General features: G+C 29.6%; 3 protein-coding genes across 3 annotated transcripts; 2 read left to right on the plus strand and 1 right to left on the minus strand.

Moving 5' to 3' along the window:
* The first annotated feature begins 1215 nt into the window (after positions 1–1215).
* LOC106693670 (odorant receptor 2a) lies at positions 1216–6812 on the plus strand. The gene is made up of 5 exons (XM_014442357.1): positions 1216–1574; positions 1651–2043; positions 2106–2310; positions 6544–6699; positions 6771–6812. The coding sequence occupies exons 1-5, from the start codon at positions 1216–1218 to the stop codon at positions 6810–6812; spliced, it is 1155 nt and encodes a 384-aa protein (XP_014297843.1).
* Positions 6813–10586: 3774 nt separating this feature from the next.
* LOC103573754 (protein takeout-like) lies at positions 10587–12221 on the minus strand. The gene is made up of 3 exons (XM_008552954.2): positions 12060–12221; positions 11564–11804; positions 10587–11482 (listed from the first exon to the last, which is right to left on the minus strand). The coding sequence occupies exons 1-3, from the start codon at positions 12148–12150 to the stop codon at positions 11041–11043; spliced, it is 774 nt and encodes a 257-aa protein (XP_008551176.1). The 5' UTR covers positions 12151–12221; the 3' UTR covers positions 10587–11040.
* Positions 12222–12857: 636 nt separating this feature from the next.
* LOC103573755 (uncharacterized) lies at positions 12858–18359 on the plus strand. Its single transcript, XM_008552955.3, has 5 exons — positions 12858–14081; positions 14693–14950; positions 15023–15149; positions 15280–15435; positions 18238–18359. The coding sequence occupies exons 1-5, from the start codon at positions 12858–12860 to the stop codon at positions 18357–18359; spliced, it is 1887 nt and encodes a 628-aa protein (XP_008551177.3).
* The last annotated feature ends 1434 nt before the right edge of the window (positions 18360–19793 follow it).

Here is a 19793-nt window from a genome sequence, read left to right on the forward strand (position 1 = left end):
TAGAATATGATAAAAACATTACAGAGGTCATAACTTGACGGAAAGTAAAAAAAATAAATTTTTTACCTAATTTTTGAGGGGGGCCCACTCTGCCCCTAATTTTCGATTTTTCAATTTTAATCGACGCAGCATAATGAAGTGAAAATAAGTATCAAGGGTCTAAACATAAGTGAACGCGATGAAAAAATTAACGATATTATAATTATTTTCCTTAAGGGGCCCACTCTGCCCCACCCTCCCCTACCTAAACATTTAATATTGTTTTTCTATTATAAATCGAATTATATTTTACTATCATTATATTAAATCACATTCAGCATGTGAACGTTTTACATCTCAATGAAATTATTAATTAAATTAACAGGTTTTTTTTACATCACATTGAATATCACATTCACCATTTTAACACTTAAGTCCACATTTTAATGAATATAATTTTTTTAAATTACTAATAAATATAAAAAAAGTTATCCACCGCTTACATTATTCATATATATTATATATTTGACACAAACAATCCTTGATTACTGAGCACGTCACGCGCAGAATTCTACGTACAAGTATTTGAATTTTGAAATAAATATAATGAAAATTAAAATAGAAAAATTAAAATTCAATATGTCTTTGAACTTGAATATTTGCTTTGAAAATTTTAAATGCAAGTATAAATTTTAAGTACGTTTATTAAAATTCGTATTTTTTTTTTATCTTAATTTTAAATATCAGCTTGATTATTAAATTACGTACATTAAATTTCGAGCTTTTTTTATTGAAAATAAAATTCAAATATCTAGTGGTGGAAATTCAGTTCCTTTTTTACTGTAATTTTCAAATTATTTTTAACAATATATGTAAGAACGTATAAGACATCCAAGTGACTCCGTGATAAGCTCGAAGATCGATAAACTCCATTGTAGTCTTCGTAAAAGTTTCAAAACCACCAAAGACTGAGGGCTCCAAGTCGACGCACTTTGTCTGCGCAGCTCATAAATAATTTCACTTATTATTTACTCGCTTTCCACAATATCCGGAAAATTGGCCGCTATTACGCAATTACGCAATTTACATAATTATTGTCAGCGACAATTGATATAATGACGAATTTACTAACTTTGTTTCAACGAAAACTCAAAGTCCTAGACAATGCGCTAGACAATCTGGCGCCCGCAAACGATTAGTTGGTGACTCTAGACTTTTGGGTTCGTTTTTAGCGTAATGGAAGTATTGAAATTAAATTTCCGCCTTCTCAGTATCATGGGGATCTGGAAACCGCGAGGGTGGCGTGGCATTAAAGCTATTTTTTATTACATTTATCGATCTTTCGTAGTTATTAATATTCTCAATCTCTTAGTGTCCTGCATCTTAGACATAAGATTGAAAAACGTCCAACTCGATACGTTCGTCGACAATGTATCGTTGACCTTCGCATGGTTCATCGCCCGGCAAAAAGTCTTCTGTGTGATCGAAAATCGCTGTGGCATTATTCGCATAATGGACTCACTAGCAAAAAATTCCTTTAAACTGCGAGACTATCGAGAGGAACTCATTTTCCAGCGATTTGAGAAATTTGCAAGGTGAGCTCTAAGTTCGCGGTTCAAATCCCATCTACTTATTTTTAATTTTTTTTTTGTTTTTTCTTTCGTTTTACAGAACTATATTCACTTATTACCCGTTATTATTTATAAGCTCACTACTGACGGATTCTTTAGGCCACATATCTGCCATGGATCCACCCTATTCTCTCCCGTATCCAGGCTGGTTTCCTTACAATTACACTCGCTCAACTCAAATATACTGGGGGACGGCTGTCTATCAAGTGTACGCAATACTCACCTCGGGGACTATTAATTTAATACTAGACTTGTTGCTGCCATGTATAATGTGTTACTTGTGCGGACACATTCACATTCTAAGACACAGATTTCAAGTTATAACAGAAAAATTACAAATAATGTCGGAAAACGATAAACCTCAAGAGGAAATAACTACCGTTGAGCGTAAAATGATAGCTGAGTGGGTCGAAAATCACCGTGATATTTTAAAGTTTGTATTTAAAAAAAAAAAAAATTTTTTCCAGAACAAAAAAAATAGAAAAATTTTTTTAGTTTAGTTAAATTTATCAATAATCTATTTGAGAGAGTGATATTTGTACAGTATACTGTGAGCTCACTTCTCCTCTGCACCATCGCATTCTTACTGTCTCACGCTCAGCCTGGGACGGTGAAATTTGCTGGAAATTTAGCTTTTTTTGCAACGATGTTCTTTCAAATATTGCTGCCATGTTATTGCGCTGATAAATTGAGTTATGAAGTAAGTATTTAAAGTAAAAGAGATTTCAGTCATCGAATTAAAAATTACCTCATTACAATATATTGTTAATCAACTATCAATATTTTTTATTAATGAAAAAAAAATTTTCTAATTATGTTTTGTTTACTATTTATTTAGTATCTTTTGTTTGAATATGTCGGCAGTTAATGAATGTTTGACAGCTTAATTTTTAGTTGTCTTGGCTGAATGTTTATAGCATCGAATAAAAGTGATAAAATAACTCTTAAAATATCAAAATAATTTTTCTTATTTACTGGATAGAATCCAAAAACATTTTGGCATTAGAAATATCAAAATTCTTGTGACATCTTATTACGGAAGCGCATGGACGTTTCAAATATCAAGAAAATTAAAATAACTTTATAATCTAGATTACTATTATTATTATTTATATTTTTAAAAAGTCCTATTTTAGATCTAAAAGCGATTTAAAACAGACTAAAAATTATAGTGAATAAAGTCTGTTTTTGCCCTTAAAAATAATTGAACAAAGACCAATAATTATAATAAAAAAGTCTGTTTTTAGTCTACACCCGATTTAAACAGACTAAATATCATATGAAAATAAGTCTGATATAGGCCTGGGAAAGGAATAGTACAGGCAAAAGCAGATTAAATTCTTATATAAAATGAATACGATTTATAAATTTGAATTAAAGAAAAAATATTTGAATTTATCATTTATTTTAAAACAGATCTAATTTTTCGACCCGGGTATTTATCTAGTTTTCTATACATAAACAAAAAATGGGCTTAGCCTTTTAAACTAAGAACCTCCTTGCTACATATGGGTCGTTCCACGCCAAATCGGAAACCATTTAGCTCTTGCACTTCGGATTTTTTTGTAACTTTTCCATCTTTTTGTATAGGTTGAAAGAGGCCTTCATGATGTTTTTCAAATTTTTTGCTACTACCGTTTTCGAAGTATCGAATTTTGAAAAATGTAGAAATTTTTTTTTAAACGCCTGTAACTTCGCGAAAACTAGTTTAAATAAAATTTTCAAAGAGACAGAAAATGTACATATTTAGACATCTTCTTAGTTAAAAATATCAAAAAAATTTTTTGAACCACGCTTCTATTGAAATTTCAACTTTTAAGTATAAATTATCGATTTACAAAAAACGCGTACTGATCGATTTTCCTCATAATTTTTCACACCAAACTGTCACCTATTCTACAACTTTTCCAGCTATGCTCATAATGGGATAACGTGGGATCTATTTTTTTTCGATTTTTTAAATTTCACATTCCAGTTTTTTTTTTTTTTTGAAAAATGTCTAAAAAAAATGTCATGCTCAGGTTTTACTATTAATGATTATCTGACACACAACTATCATCAAAATTTGCAAATTTTCTTCCACAGAAAAATTAATTTATTAATAAATAATAATTTTAAGTAATTTTAAATAATTTTAATTAATAATAAGAATAATTAAGTAGTTAATAATAATTTTTCTTTTTTGATAATTAGTTAATAATAATTTTTTTTTTTTCGATAATTTTTCATGTTATACCACACGGAAAGAAAATTATGGGAATGGTTCCCATAATTTTGTGAAATTTCATCCTATACCAGTATACGAATTACGACCATAAATTATGGGAGCAGTTCCTATAATTATAGGAATTTTACCCATAATTAGAGGAATAGTTCCTATAATTATGGAAATGATACCCATACCATTATGGGAATGCTTCATATAATTATAGGAATGGTTCCTATAATTAATGGGAATACTTCCTATAATATTATGGGAATCATTTCCATAATATATAGGGACGATTCCTATAAATTATAGGAACGATTTCCGTAACATTATAAGAATGGTTTCTATACAGGTATAGGAACCATTTTTATAATATCATTGGAATGATTCCCACACTATTATAGGAACCATTCCTGTAATGGTATGTGAGTAGTTCCTATAATTTATAGGAATGGTTCCTATATTGTTATGGGAATGGTTCCTATTATTATAGGAACTGCTCCCATAATTTATGGTCGTAATTCCTATACTAGTATAGGATGAAATTTCTCAAAATCATGGGAACCATTCCCATAATTTTCTTTCCGTGTACGATTACAATATGAATTTAGTAACTGTAACTCATATTTTTAAGTAAAAGTTGCTATATTTTTCTGTCCGTGTAGCTATCGATTTACTCGAAAATTTTTTCCAAAAATTCTGTTAGTTACCGCGTAAATTAAAATTCTAGTCCCTCAATAGGCAAATTGTGAGATCTATTTTCTTTTGAATTTAAAAAATTTAATGTTTCAGTGAGAGAGATGATTTTTTTTTTATTTTTGTTTTTAAACGTACTTTTACACTATAAAAAATTTGTGCCGTGAAAACAGAGTGAATGTGGATTAGTTTGTATATATCCACTTTCCTCCCGAGTGGATGATTTTCTAATTATTTAATTTCTTTGAAGTGAATTTCACTCCGATGGAGAGTTTCATAAAATATGAGTTATAAAAAAAAATTACCTAGCTATGTATCGATAAATAAAAGTTTTTTAGAAAAAATCTTCTAGAAAATCGATCACTGCGTGTTTTTTGGAAATCAACATTTTATAATCAAAATTTGAAAATTTAATAGAAATGGGGGAGAGTGGGATCAATGAACCATGGGGCAATCGAACCAGTAAGCTTAAAAAATTGAAAAAAATATAAAAATGAGTCGTCCTTTTGGAATTATATTTTAATACACTAAACTTTAGTCTGACCAAAATTTCGAACCAATATAATGATTTGATTTTAAAAAATTAAAGTTATTGTGATTTTAGGCATCTCAACTTTTTTTTCAGCTCTTAACAAATTGTTTAATAATTTTTTATTTTTTAAATGTAATCTTAAAATTTTTTTTGTAATACCTTCATACATAGATTGGTTATAAATTTCTAACTTTGCTTCTAGTAAGATAGTTCTTGAATATTTTTTTTTAAACTAATTATTTCAATAAAATCAATGGGACCAATTGAACCAGTACTCTTGGGGACGGTTGAACCACACAAATCATATTGTGAGCATTAGATATGCGCGCGCATCTCGACAGAATGTGAAAACAAGCAAAACTAACAAAGAAAAAAAATAATTATGCTAGCAGAAGTTTTAAAAGTGATTGTAATAACATATAATGTTATAAAAAATGATAAATATTATTAGAAGTGTTGTAATTTTAGTTTTAAGCTGTAATGAATAGTAAATTATTCATTAAAGTCATTCGTTTGTGGTTCTAATACTCTTGGTTCAATTGTCCCCGACTAGTGGTTCAATTGCCCCCGTAAAGGGGACGATTGAACCATTTGATGCAGTTATATAATTTCGTATTTATTGAAAATTTTCATCATTTGTTAAGTTATTTGCTCAGGAGAAATGATAGTCTATATAATAAATTATAATTTCGTAAAAAAAAAAAGTTATTATTTTGCTTTTATTCACCTAAAAAAAAAATGTCAAAGTATTTTTGGTTCAATTGACCCCACTCTCTCCTACGGTTTTGAACGTTTTTTGATTTTATAATCCAAAAGTATACTGAAAAAGAAAAATTTCTCCTACTTGGCCCAATTTTCGCAAAGTTACGGGCGTTTAAAAAACAAAAAGAACGATTTTTTTCCAAAATTAATATCTCAAAAACAGCTGGACAAAAAAAATTTTTAAAAATCATGGAGGCCTTTCTTAATAGGTACTATAACATAAAAATTTATCAAAAAAATCGAACATGCAAATGCAGAGTGGTGTTCATTTTGTGTGGAATGTCCCATATACAGTTGAGTCTCGTTATGAGTCCGCTCGTTATGAGTCCGTGAACCAGGATTTCCACGGAAGACCTTCCCCCTCCACAACGTGAAAAAAAAAATTAATTTCAGAGTTTCGATATGAGACCGTATATTCATGAAAAGAAATTAAGAGTTTATTTATCATATTAGTCCTATTTACATATAAGAAACATAACACTCAAGTCAAACGGACTCATAACGAGATACTGAAAACAATCACGTACACACTCACACGCTTAAAAAGTAGGGGAAGTTCAACTCACGACTGTCGCCTGCGCTGACAGAGTGGGGGTACACAAATTCTTAGAATTATATTCCCCTACACCCCTTTATGCGGGTTCATAACGAGACTCGACTGTATATGCCGCAAACTAGATTTGTACTGTAAATTTAAAATAAAATTGTAGTAATTGAGTTAACAAATTAATAAGTTTTTAGATATATCTACAACAATATATGACACAAATTGGTATCACTTAAGCAACAATGCCCGCAAATCAGTAGTGATTATTATCCGACAATCTTATCGACCTGTTATGATAACGAGCAGTTTTTTTATAGTTTTATCCCTTGAATCCTTCACTAAGGTGAGCTTATTATTTATTTTATTAAAATTACTATTATGCATAATTAGAATGACAAATAAATTTTTTACCAGGTTATAAAACTTGCGTACACTATTTTCAATGTTCTACAATAAATTATTTAATGAATTTTTGTGTACTGCTGGGACCCCGCGTAGAAATAATTATATTTCTGATAATATAAATCAAAAAATTTATAAATTATGTATTTTGAAATAGATATTTTCAATTTTATGCTGCTTCAATTCTTTATAAATTTTTCCAAATAACGTCAACTGGATTAGAATCATGATCTGTCAAGTTACAGGCAAAATTAAAATGAATAATTATCTATATTATTAAGAGAACAAGGAAAATTTTGTTCCAGCCATATCTATATAATATAATTAGTTACCCAAGTAAAAAATCGGTCTGCCAGTTGATCCAGCGGGCCAGCTCCTGAACTTCCCGCTGTTTTCGAGCTTCTTAAGTTCGAAAGTACTATTGTATACCTGTTTTCGAAAAAAAAAAAAAAAAAACGTTTTTTACCATTTTTTCTTCAACGATATCAAGTCGTTTTCGAGAAATTTCGAACATACAATTAATTAATGTAACGGAACCTAAGTCCACCTCCGCCGACCGGAGGCCGAGGCCTCGCCCTTTTGGGCATTTTCGCGCTGCGCAAATTCCCTATTTTCCACCATAATATTATAAAAGCGAAACATTGAACAAGCTCAATATTGGCGGATGTTATAACCCTTAGGATCAGAGATCTTTTGCATGTGGGTGCCGAACCAACAGCCACAATGAGTCCGACCTCAAATAGGCCCATGCACTCCTTCCGTCTCAGGAAATAAAGAGACTTGGTCGAAGTGGGGCTTGGAATGGGCCTCCCATAGCACCAATTTCATGTATTGGTCGACCTACCAAAGTTGGTCAAGAGGGGACGTGTTTTCTTCCCCTGCCTTCCTGGGAAGACACCCAGTTATTTCGAAAATACAAAAAAAAATTTTTGTTTTTTTAATTCTTTCTATAACGGTTTCTTTCAAATGAATGAACCGATTTCGACGGTTGAGGTAGCATTCGACGCGGCTTATGAAGATTCAGGGCCCAGTTGATTTTGGAATCAATCCATAGAGCATATTACAAGTCATTGAAAAAAAACATTTTTGAAAAAAGTTTATTTTCGGAATATCTCTGAACGAGCTCTACCGATCAAGCTCGATCTTCCACAGCTTTTAGATATTGAGAAGCCGCGTAGAATGCTACCTTGACGATCAAAATCGGTTCATCCGTTCAAAAGTTATAGATATTTACATACATACGTACGTATATACATACATACATAGACTCGGACATCATATTGAAATTAGGCAGAATAGCTTCCTATAACCGCAAAACGTCAAGATCTGTTAAGCCATCAATAATTATAATTATATATTTATTTACCCTATGATACTTTTAGCAATGCTTGTTTTTTTTCCCTGCTAACCAAGTTGGCAGCAAGGTAGCGACAATCTACTGCCACAAGCTGTCGCCAAGTTAGTCGCAAAAATTGATATTTCCATAAGTTGATGGCAACTTTCTGAAGAAGTTGCTGGCAGAATCTGGTATTACATTAGCTGACGAAAAGTTGCCTTTGGTATTCTCAAAACGTTGTCGATAGGTTGCGGCAGTTGATTGGCGCCAACTTTCCCCGAAAGTTGGTGACCACTTGTAGTCAACAATTACAAAAGCTGAAAGTTACCGTTAACTTGTCATCAAATTGGTCGCAGCTAATGTATATCAACTTTCTGTCTATGAGGGTTGATTAGCTACAATTAGTTCGATAATTATAAAATCTAAGTGTCCAATGATTGATATAGTTAAAATTTATTTTATTGACTTCATTACGGCATTCTATTCATGACAACTTATATTTCCTGTATGAACGGGATTTGTGTAAGGTTGAATTTATAGGATCGGACTCTATAAGATCGACCCCAATTCTAATAGATCCTAAATAATCACAGTTTCTCCGCAACTAAGGTCCCTGATAGCCAAGTTGGCGAAAAACTGGCGTCAGACTAATAGCCGCAACAAATATTTATAAGTTTATAGATAAATAAATTTGATTATATGTATATCTAATGAATTCTATTGTAATTTATGTACAAAACCAAATTCATTATTAGGTGCATTATTTACGTAGGATGTATCAATTTGATTATTTGAGTTAAGTAGTGCCATAAACTTTTTTTTATTGTAAGTGTATAACAGACTAGAAGATCAGACTACAAACTAGTGATTACCAAAGTTAAGCAGCATTGACGTGGGATATTGTAGTAAAGCCCAAAAGATATTCTAAATGAGATTTTAAAAATAACTATATTTGATCATGCATGTATAATCAGATCTGGCCAATTTTTTGATCCAATTATACATAGATGATTATATATGATCATGTATAAATAGATCTGATTATATATAATTAAACCCGGCCAATTTTTGAATCCAATCATATATAGATGATTATGCATAATTATATATGATTAGACAAAAACTTTTGTCATCGGATTATCATTAAAATTATTAATTAATCACTATTAATTAAAATTATAGTGTATAGAGAGTAGAGGTTTCTCTACCCTCCGTTTTGGACACCACCAGACTGCACCAAACCACAACACAAAAAATCCGAAAAATGTTAACTTTCTGTTAATTTCGGGATCTTAAAGTAAAATGATTCTGAAGTTTACAGACAATCAGCAACTTTCGGTTTTTTAACTTCCCGCTAAGAAAATTGCAACTTTTCGAAAATTCGGGAAGTTATTGGTTTCACCCCGATTTGTGAAAATCGAAATTCCAGCAGATGTCGATGTTTTGAGGTTCTAGGAAGCTATTCTGACTAAATTAAAGATGATGTCCGAGTGTATGTATGTATGTATGTAAATATTCTGTAACTTTTGAACGGATGAACCGGTTTTGTTTTTTAGGTGTCATTCGACGCGGCTTGTTATTTACTATAAACACTAAAAATTTGAGCTTAATCGGTAGGGTACGTTCGGAGATATTTCAAAAATAAAATTTTTTCAAAAATGTTTTTTTTTAATAACTTTTAATTCGCTCGATGGATTGATTCCAAAATCTAACCAGCTTTGAAACTTTGTAAGCCGCGTCGAATGCTGCCTCAACAATCAAAATCGGTTCATTTGTTCAAGAAAAACCGTTAACGAAAGAATTGAAAAAAAAATTTTTTTTAGTATTTTGGAAATTTCTCAAAAACGACTCGATAAATCAATTTTAAAATTTGATCAGTTGTTGAATTCAACAAAACGCGTCGATTGCCACCTTAAACGTCTTAATCGGTTTATTCGTTCGAGAGATATCATTGTAGAAAAAATGTTAAAAAACGTTATTTTTCGAAAACAAAGGCATACAAAAGTATTTTCGAGCTCAAGGAGCTTGAAACGAGCGAGAAGTTTTGGGGCTGGCCCACAGGGTCAACCGACAGACCGATTTTTTTTTTATGAGAAATTAAAAAAATTATTTGAAAAAAACCAAAGGGGACCTAACGAAAAAATTGGTGGACCTTAATGGACCTAACAGAGACCTATTGATTAAGGTCATTTTCGTTGCGAAATTCTTAAAATGAGGTGCTAAAATTGTGTAGGTTACTATAGGTCACAAATCTCGAGTGATCAGTCTAGGTTCGAATCTCAGGTAGGGCAAAATTATTTATTCATAAAAAAAAATAATTGTTAAGGTACAAGAATATTCTATTCAACAACAGTAGCTAAAAAAGGTATGCCTAATATTTTTTTTTTTTAATCAAATCTTTTTCTAAGTCTAAAACAAGTAATCAGAAGACTTGAATCAAGTCATTATTTTACTTTATGGAACAAAATAATTGCTTGGAGCTGTTCAAGTAAGTAAAATACTTGAATTAAGTAATGTTTTTTGAAAATACATATTTTATTCTTAGTGATTGTATAACATTCATAAAAGATCCATATATTAAAAAATATAATTTAAAAGGATTGCAGTGTCAAATTTTTAATAAAATTCAATTTTTACACTGTGAAAAATTTCCAAAAAATTTTACTATGGGTGAATTGTAACCCCGGACCATAAGAAAACTGGCACAAAATTTACAAGTGTTCCATAGTAAACGGTATGCGCATAGGTCCCAATCGTGTCGTCTGCGCATACCGTTTACTATGGGACACTTGTAAATTTTGTGCCAGTTTTCTTATGGTCCGGGGTTACAATGCACCCATAGTAAAATTTAATGGGAATTTTTCACAGTGAAAAATATTTTTAAACTCATGGGCATTTAATGTTACTAAATAATATTTTATAATCAAAGATATAATTTATTTAATCTTATAGTGGCAAAAGTAAATCTAATGGATATTTAGAAAATATTTCTTCTGTATATTTTTTAACTAAATCAGCAATGCTATTTCCAATTGCTGGTTTCATATCTACAGCAACAGTTTTCCAATTGTCTCTTAAAAACGTATTCATACCTAAGGCCAATGTTTTATCACGATTAAACGAATTATCTAAACTCATATTAGCATGTCCTACATCAAAATAAGTCAATACATCTTTTATTCTAAAGTATATTTTTTTATCTATATTATTTTCATAACGTTCACCCTGAATCATTATATCAGCATTTATTTCACTAAAATTTCCTTGAGATTGACCTTGTCCTCTAATTGGTATCATCATAATTCTTCCATTTATGTCATAGTCCGAAGTCATCGACAATCGAGGAAAAAAAATTTTTAATTCAATTTGATTTTTATCGAAATCAATGCTAGATATTGTTAAAAAAATTATAGAATTATAATAAAAATAATAATAATTAAAAAATAAATCATTAAAAAAAAATAATTACTTGACTTTTTTAAGCACAAAATGAGTTCCTCCTTTGATTAAAATATTTGTAGAAACAAATTTAACAGCAATAGTCGGTGATGATTGACTTATATTTATTTTTGAAATCTTTAATGGTTCACATGATGGAATATTTAGCTCTTTAATTCCAACTCGTAAATGTGGTTTGATAGCTTCTACACTATGTTTTACGCATTCATTCAAATGCAAATCACTGCGATGACATATCTTGAGAAATGATGCTATTTATTTAAAAAAAAAAAGAAAAAATTATGCATGTAAGTAAAAAAAAAAAAAGTGAACATTACACCGGCAGGCATAATATAATTTAGTTGAAAATAGACTCGCGTCGCCTAGATTCCTCATCGAGGACTCTGACTCACGAGTCTATTTTGTGTTAAAATACTTATTGAAGGATACAAGTCCAAGTTTTGTTTAATTCTTAAATTAAATATAGATAATGATTATCTAAAACAAATAAAAAAAAAAAAACTTACGAATTTCGGAATTACACTGACTTATAGTTAAAAGGGATAATAGAACAAGTAACTTCCACTGAGACATTTTAATTACGACTAAATTTATCATTAAATTTCGTACGTAAAAAAAATTTATACTGAATGATTACTACGTGCCAAGTGTATGATTCAATAATCACTCAAATAAATTTGCTGAGGCATTTATTTTCATTTCTCAACGTACAGAGACACAAATAAAAATCGTGACTATCTTTTATTGGCCAACATTTTTGTAATAATTTAAATAATGCATTAAATGACAAAGAAGTTAAGCTTTGTTTCAACTTTTATAGCTAAATCATCAAAAATTCACAAGCCGTTGATGTAATGTAAATTACATGATTGTCATTATTGATATGATATAGTTGTAGATGTAAGGTCAAAAAAAGACCTTGCCCTCTATTACTTTAGCAGTTAAATATAAAAAATAACGAGGGACTAAATAGTTTAAGATCAAAACGAACATAATATACTTTATAATAGTAGTCCATGGCCCAGATTTTTACCCTTTTTTATCAACCGATTCTCTATAAAAACCACATGTGATTAATTATCAGCTACAGTCTTTATCCCGATCTTTGAAGTAATCACAATCTCCGTGATTTTATATTTAAAAAAAAATTATTATTTATTGGGCTTAAATAATTTAATGTGTATTGTGATCTCGGGTGTTCTAACGATTGTTATTATAATTGCTATTATTTTTTTAATTATTTATCAACCAGTATTTATTTGGAAAACTAAAGACATTGAATATAATCAATCTAATTGATTATAATGATTAAAATGAAATTAATTATCTTATATTTGCTGATTGCATCAGTCAGCAAGACTAGTTTGGGTAATATAAATTTATTAGAAATGTCTCAAACACTTTGGTCAAAACTCCTAAATGGGGGATTAACAAATATTGGTCCTTTGGACCCATTACGTATTCCTGTTGTCAAAGTTGACCAATCACAAAATAAAACAAATTATCGAATTATTTTAAGTAATATTGAAATCGTGGGTCTTAATCAATCAACATTAGAAAGTATTCATATTGGAAAAGGAAGAGTTAAGTCTAATTTAAGTGAACATGAAGCTGGTTATGTCAGTTATTCTGATCGAAATGTTATTGATTCAATCAGATATCGATTTCATACGGTCGTAAAAGAGCCAAAAACTCACGATAATGAACAATTTAAAGTTCAATCAATAGAAACATTTAAAGCCTCTGAGAGACAGGATCAATACACAAACGATCCGTCTCAAAAAACTTATAATAATCAACAAAGTCAGCAGATATATAATAACAATAACCAACGGTATATCAGTCAGCAATACCAACAACGACGGGATCAAAATTATCCAATGCAACAAGAGTTTGATAATAAAAACAATGAACAAAGAAATAACGGTGATCGTAGACATTATCAATTTCATTATCAACGTCATCCTCAGCCAATGGTTGATTACTCGACAACCTCAAAATCAGTTCCAGTTAATAGATACAAAGAGTCTCAAGATCAAGATCTGTATTTAGTTTATGCTCAAAGTCAGTCAAATTATGAAAATCAAAGGAAACTACAAGATAACCAAAGACCTAGAGTTCATAGTTATCAAGCTACTCCTCAAGATCGTCAGTCAAATTATGAACATCAAAGAAAACTACAAGATAACCAAAGACCTAGAGTTCATAGTTATCAAGCTACTCCTCAAGATAGTATTGCAACGGAAACTAATATTGAAACTCAAAAAACATTTACAAATAAAGGAAATCCAGTGCGATTTTCTCTAAACTTAGGATCTAAACCACCATGTGTTCATGAAGAAAAAGATGTAGAAAGTGTTGATGTTAAGTCAACAAAAACGGGATCATCATTAAGATTAGAAAATCAACCTGGATACGTTGATATTGTTTATGCTGACCAGAACAGTAATAAAATGCGTCACTTTGGTAATTTGAGAATTGAATCAACGAAAGACAAAACGGTTTATCGTCTTGAAGACATAATGAAGGTTATTGAACATTCACTATGACAATCTTAGACAGTACCCCACACATTTTAAATGTTAAACTATCATAACCTTATTAAAATTTGATTAATTTGTTGAAAAAAAATAACGTAGTTATAGTTGTCCGTAAAAGAATGATCTTTTTCTCACCATTTTCCTACGATTAAGTCATTATTGCGCATGCGCGTTAGTCCAAATTCACAGACTTCATCATAGCCAAGTAGTGAGAGAAAAGATCATCCTTTTGTGGACTTAGCTAGATAGTTTCTTTATGATAAATTAGAAAAAGAATTAATTGCAATTGATTTAAAGTACTATTTAACAAAATTTCTGAAACAAATTTTCAGCTGAAAAATTTGAAATTTCTAATTATAATCTTAAAATTAAGATTTAACTGAAATTTCGTTAAAAATGTGATTTAGAAGAACTGTGAGTATTTTATTTTAAATCCTAAATTCGGGAAAAATTACAATCACATTGCCCTTTTTTCACCTAGAGCTTCAATTTTTTTTTTTTTTTAAGTTAATTATGAAACTTTTAATGTGGTCATTACGGGGGTACCGCCTCAGAATACTCTTAAATTATCTTATTATTAATATTGTTTATTTTAATAGGATTTGGATAATCATCGCAGATTTATAATTCATAATTTCACAGATAGTGAATTATTACTCAAGAGAAATAATGCAGTAAGAACTGCTGAAGAGACTAGAAGAATAAAAGATTTAATTAGGTATGCTAAAGATTTTCAAGAAAAACAAGGTTACTTTGAAGAAGGAATGGAAATAACATATCACTATGGAAATGAATCTGAGCCTAAAGTATTTGATGGAAAGAGAATGAAGCGCGCTCATAGTGAAGATGAAAACGAAGTAAATATTATTACTTATATGTTTTAAATAATAAACAATTTGTTTATTTTATTATTTTTTTTTGTATTTAAGGACGACATTATCCATGTGATCATGAAAATTCATGCTCCTCTACTAAAAATAAAATCAGATTATGTCCTTATGGGAAAAGTTGGAAATCAGGTTTTACGAGGCAATGGAGTACTTGATGGACAATTTAGTAAGAAAAAATATAAATTTAATCGAATTTTTTAATTGACATTTTTCTTCTTACGTTTATCAAGTCTACTAATTTTGTAAATTAATTTATTAACTTGAAATTACATTTATTATAATTTTTGAATAATTAGCGGATGTAACCGGAGAGTTCACTGTTGAACTAAAGAAGACTGGAAATACAACGATGATTGTACGTGCAGCGAGGGCAAAACTTGAAGCTAATAACAAGAATGTCACTCTTCAGGGTATGGACGAGAATGGGCCAGTAGAAGAAATTTTAACTCAAGGTATATATATATATATATATATATATATATATATATATATATATATATATATATATATATGTATATAAGTGTGTTGATTTAAAAGTCGATCTTTCATTCGTCACGGCATCGCGAGCATTGCACCGTGATCGGTGAAATTCCTTCGATGAAAGTACCCGGACGATTTAGTTTTATAGTGTTACGATATTGACATCTTGGGAATATTATCAAACAGCAATTAATTGTTTTATTGGTGAAGCTACTACTTTCATTGAGTTACGGTTAACGACCAACCGATAAAACTTTATTTAATATATAATAAAAATAAATTAACTTTCATAAAATTATATTATCAATTTAATTACGGGCGTTACTCTCAATGCGTTACTTCAACACGCACACCCATGAAAATCTTTATTATTATGTAATTGTATGCATAGTAATAACTAAATTGAGATAATTGTAAATAACAACCGATCCATCAAATTAATAATGTCATGTAATAGTAATTACTTATGTTGATGAAAATTTTCCTTGAAATATAGAGCAAATTCTTTATTTTGACATTACTTTAAATTTTCAAGTCATAAAAAATAAAATCACAATGTATTTTTTTTTTATTTAACTTCAATAATTGTTTTTTATTATTCGGAGTTCAATGGATTTTAAATAATATTAATTTAAAAGCTGATCGTTATTTAAAATTCATTTTTTTTTCACGTGTAATTAGTTTTTTAATATGAGAAATTTCATAGTAAGACTTATATATTAAACTCACAGTTATCAAAAATTAATTAAGGCTTTGAAAAAAAAAACGGTAGTATTATCCTGACTAGAAAATACTGTGGGATCGCCTGGAGTATATATGTGGACGTCACTGAGTTTCAATAAGGCATGTCCAATATGGAAATCCATATGAAGACCCAATAAAAATCCAACTAGCAAATCCTAGTCCAAAAGAAAGTAAATTATTGTGTTTTATTCTACCGGGGCTTGTGGGGGATCAGTGGGAGAACCCACCGTGAAAATGAAAAATAATAGCCATTTTTTCCCATTGGGTTCTGTGTGAGATCAAAGTGAAAATAGCAAAATTATTATCATTTTTTTTCGTTGGGTTCTGTGTGGGATCAAAGTGCACGGAAAGAAAATTATGGGAACTTTTGATATGCATTATGGGAATGGTTCCCATAATGGTATAGGAATTGTACTCATACTATTATAGGGATAGTTCCCATTATACATGAGAATAGTTCCCATAATAGTACGGGAATAGTTTCCAGACCATTATGAAAATCATCCCCATAATGGAATGGGTAGCATTCCCATAATGATATGGGAATAGTTCCTATACCAATATGGAAACCATTCCCATCATATTATGAGACTAATTCTCGTTATGGTATCATAACTATTCCAATAGCATTATGGGAATAGTTCCCATACTATTATTGGACCCATTTCTATAATTATGCCATGTCTGTTCAGATCTAATTATGTATAGACTTATATATACTTAGATCTGATCATATATAGACTTATATATGGTAGTAAATGGAGTTGACAGCCAAGTATTATCATGTCTAATTATATATAGAATCATATATAATTAGATCTGATCATATATAGACTTATATATGGGCTAATAACAGCCAGGTATGATCAGATCTAATTATGTATGGGGTCATATATAATTATATATAATCATGCATGATTATATATAACTTCATATATGATTATATATAATCATATATAATTATATATATGAACATATATAATTATATATAATTAGACAAAAACTTTTTTCATCGGGCATCGAATATGATAGTCAAAGCATTTCTCTTGATAATAGTGTACTTGTATTATCTTACAAATACAAAATAAATGCACCAAAGGCAATTGAAGTCTGCAAAATTGCTTGAGTTGGACATGTTGAGAGTAATGCACAACCTCAACGCTTCACGTTATGAGGCGTGCAATAGCTGCTACAATGTTTTATTACAATATTGGGGTTAGTTGAGCCACAATTTTTTCCGTTATATATATCAGATATTCCCATAATATTATAGTAGTCGTATCCATAGAACTATAGTAAACGTCATCGCATATTGTGGTAATGATTACTATGATGGTATGGCAATGTTTGCTATAGTAGTATAGAAGTGATTATCATAATAACATAGACACTATTCCGATGTCATATAAGAATGGAACCCATACAGATAGGAACTATTACTACAATTTATACACTGTGAAAAATTCCCAATAAATCTTACTATGGGTGCATAGTAACACCAGACTATAGTCTATAGTTTCTTATAGTCCGGTGTTACTATGCACATCTAGTAAAATTTATAGGGAATTTTTCACAGTGTATGAGTATACCATTCCTATAATCAACTATTCAAAAGAACCTCTTACTGTACAATATGGAAACCATTCCCATGATATATTCTAATTGATATCGTGAATTTCTCTCCGTGAGCAAAGTAGAAAATATCATTTTTTACATTAAATATCAAATTGATAAAATATTTAAATGATATTACAATAATATGCTATATATATATAAATATATATAAATATATATATATATGCACTTGTTGATGATACGAAAGACCGTAAAAAAAGATTTAGCACACAATACGTGGTAATTCCGATGTCCAACAATCACTAAAAAAAAAATTCATAATAAATTTCTTTTCTTCTTTTTCTAAACAATAAAATTTTTTATGCTAAACAATTAAACAATGACATCTGAAACAAAATATATAATATAGCATAAATTAATAGGTAAGAAATTTCATTAGTTGTTTCCAATTACAGGTTTATTGGCTGCGGAAGCGGTTGCTGCGATGTTAGCTGATGATCTGGCAACAAAAATACTTAATGATACTGTCACTGATGCTATAATTTATAAAATGTATAAAGAATTGCCTAATAACTAATAAGTATTTATAAATTTATTTAAAATTTTTATTTATTTATTGACAATGTAATTTTATTATTTATTTGTAAATCGTAAAAACAGTTATTTATGAAAACTCAATAAAGATATTTATATTGACATTTAAAAGAATTGTTTTCTATATTTTTTTTTTTTTTTTTTTTGTAAAAATACCAAATCTGTTTATTATTAAAAATATAATTTTTCTTTATTACACGGAGAAAAAAATATAGTGTTTTACTAAAAAATATATACGGATAATTATTAAATTTAAATAGTAATTTTGAAACGCTTATGATTTATATGAAAAATTAATAAACAGATAAGCATATTTTACAAATCGTTTAGTAATTTCTCATATACTGCACTGTGAAAAATTTCCAACAAATTTTACTATGGGTGTATTGTAACACCGGACCATAAGAAAACTGGTACAAAATTTATAAGTATCCCATAGTAAATGGTATGCGCAGACGACAAAATTGGGACCTATGCGCATACGTTTACTATGGGACACTTGTAAATTTTGTATCAGTTTTCTTATGGTCCGGGGTTATAATGCACCCATAGTAAAATTTGTTGGAAATTTTTCACAGTGTTAATGTTGGTGTCGACTTTTGTTTTTTAAAAAATCACTTGTCTCAACCGAGATTCGAACCCTAATCTCCCGGACGCGAGTCCTTTCCTATGTCTGACAGCCCGATGTCTCCATTAGAGAAAAGATTCAGAACTTGTAATACATATTTGTATATGCTATCCCCACCAACTTTTAATTTTATCTGTGCATAGTAGAATTTACTGTACAGATAGCAAATAAATATAATCGTGTTAGCAAAAAATACATTGCGTATAGTAATTTTTAATATTTTGTATAGTAACAAATCCTATATTGTATTAGAAAATTGACTTTCTCAAATTAGTATTTATTAATAGTACTTATAGTAAAATTTACTATACTAATAGTAAAAAATATAATCGTCTTAGCAAAAAATACATTACGCATAGTAATTTTGAATATCTTATTATGTAATTATTACTAAGTAGTAAATTTTACTAAACGTTAAGTAATAATTACAATACAGAATGTATTTTTTCATATCTGTGTGTAAATTTTACTATAGTCTTGTAATTTTTACTATACTTTTTTCTTCGTGTACATTAATGACTATTGTTACTCAACATATTATTTATGAGTACTTGAAAACTATTGATTCGGTTGACGATTATAATAATTGTTTGTTGGCCCACGGGATATTAAATAAAAATTGTTAATAGACAAGAAAATGACATAAAAAAATTTGCAATACAGCAAAAGATATAGAGAGAAGCTAACATATGACAATAAATAGATGTAGCGATGAAAGGAAAAGCGCGGGCCGTATTGTAATCTCATATATATCTAAATTGTTAGCGGAAAAAATGTCATTTAAGTAAG

This window comes from Microplitis demolitor, chromosome 8 (assembly GCF_026212275.2).
Source record: "Microplitis demolitor isolate Queensland-Clemson2020A chromosome 8, iyMicDemo2.1a, whole genome shotgun sequence".
NCBI classification, from domain to species: Eukaryota; Metazoa; Arthropoda; class Insecta; order Hymenoptera; family Braconidae; genus Microplitis; species Microplitis demolitor.

Bases quoted from the DNA above. Each gene is read 5' to 3' on its own strand.
- LOC103573755 (XM_008552955.3), top strand. From the start codon at position 12,858: ATGATTAAAATGAAATTAATTATCTTATATTTGCTGATTGCATCAGTC. The intron at 14,951-15,022 runs GTAAATATTATT...TTTGTATTTAAG, and splicing joins ATAGTGAAGATGAAAACGAA to GACGACATTATCCATGTGAT. The intron at 15,150-15,279 runs GTAAGAAAAAAT...TTGAATAATTAG, and splicing joins AGTACTTGATGGACAATTTA to CGGATGTAACCGGAGAGTTC.
- LOC103573754 (XM_008552954.2), bottom strand. From the start codon at position 12,150: ATGATAAATTTAGTCGTAATTAAAATGTCTCAGTGGAAGTTACTTGTT. The intron at 11,805-12,059 runs GTAAGTTTTTTT...TTAAATAAATAG, and splicing joins TCAGTGTAATTCCGAAATTC to CATCATTTCTCAAGATATGT. The intron at 11,483-11,563 runs GTAATTATTTTT...AACAATATCTAG, and splicing joins TTTGTGCTTAAAAAAGTCAA to CATTGATTTCGATAAAAATC.
- LOC106693670 (XM_014442357.1), top strand. From the start codon at position 1,216: ATGGAAGTATTGAAATTAAATTTCCGCCTTCTCAGTATCATGGGGATC. The intron at 2,044-2,105 runs GTTTGTATTTAA...AAATTTTTTTAG, and splicing joins AATCACCGTGATATTTTAAA to TTTAGTTAAATTTATCAATA. The intron at 2,311-6,543 runs GTAAGTATTTAA...CAAATTAATAAG, and splicing joins CTGATAAATTGAGTTATGAA to TTTTTAGATATATCTACAAC.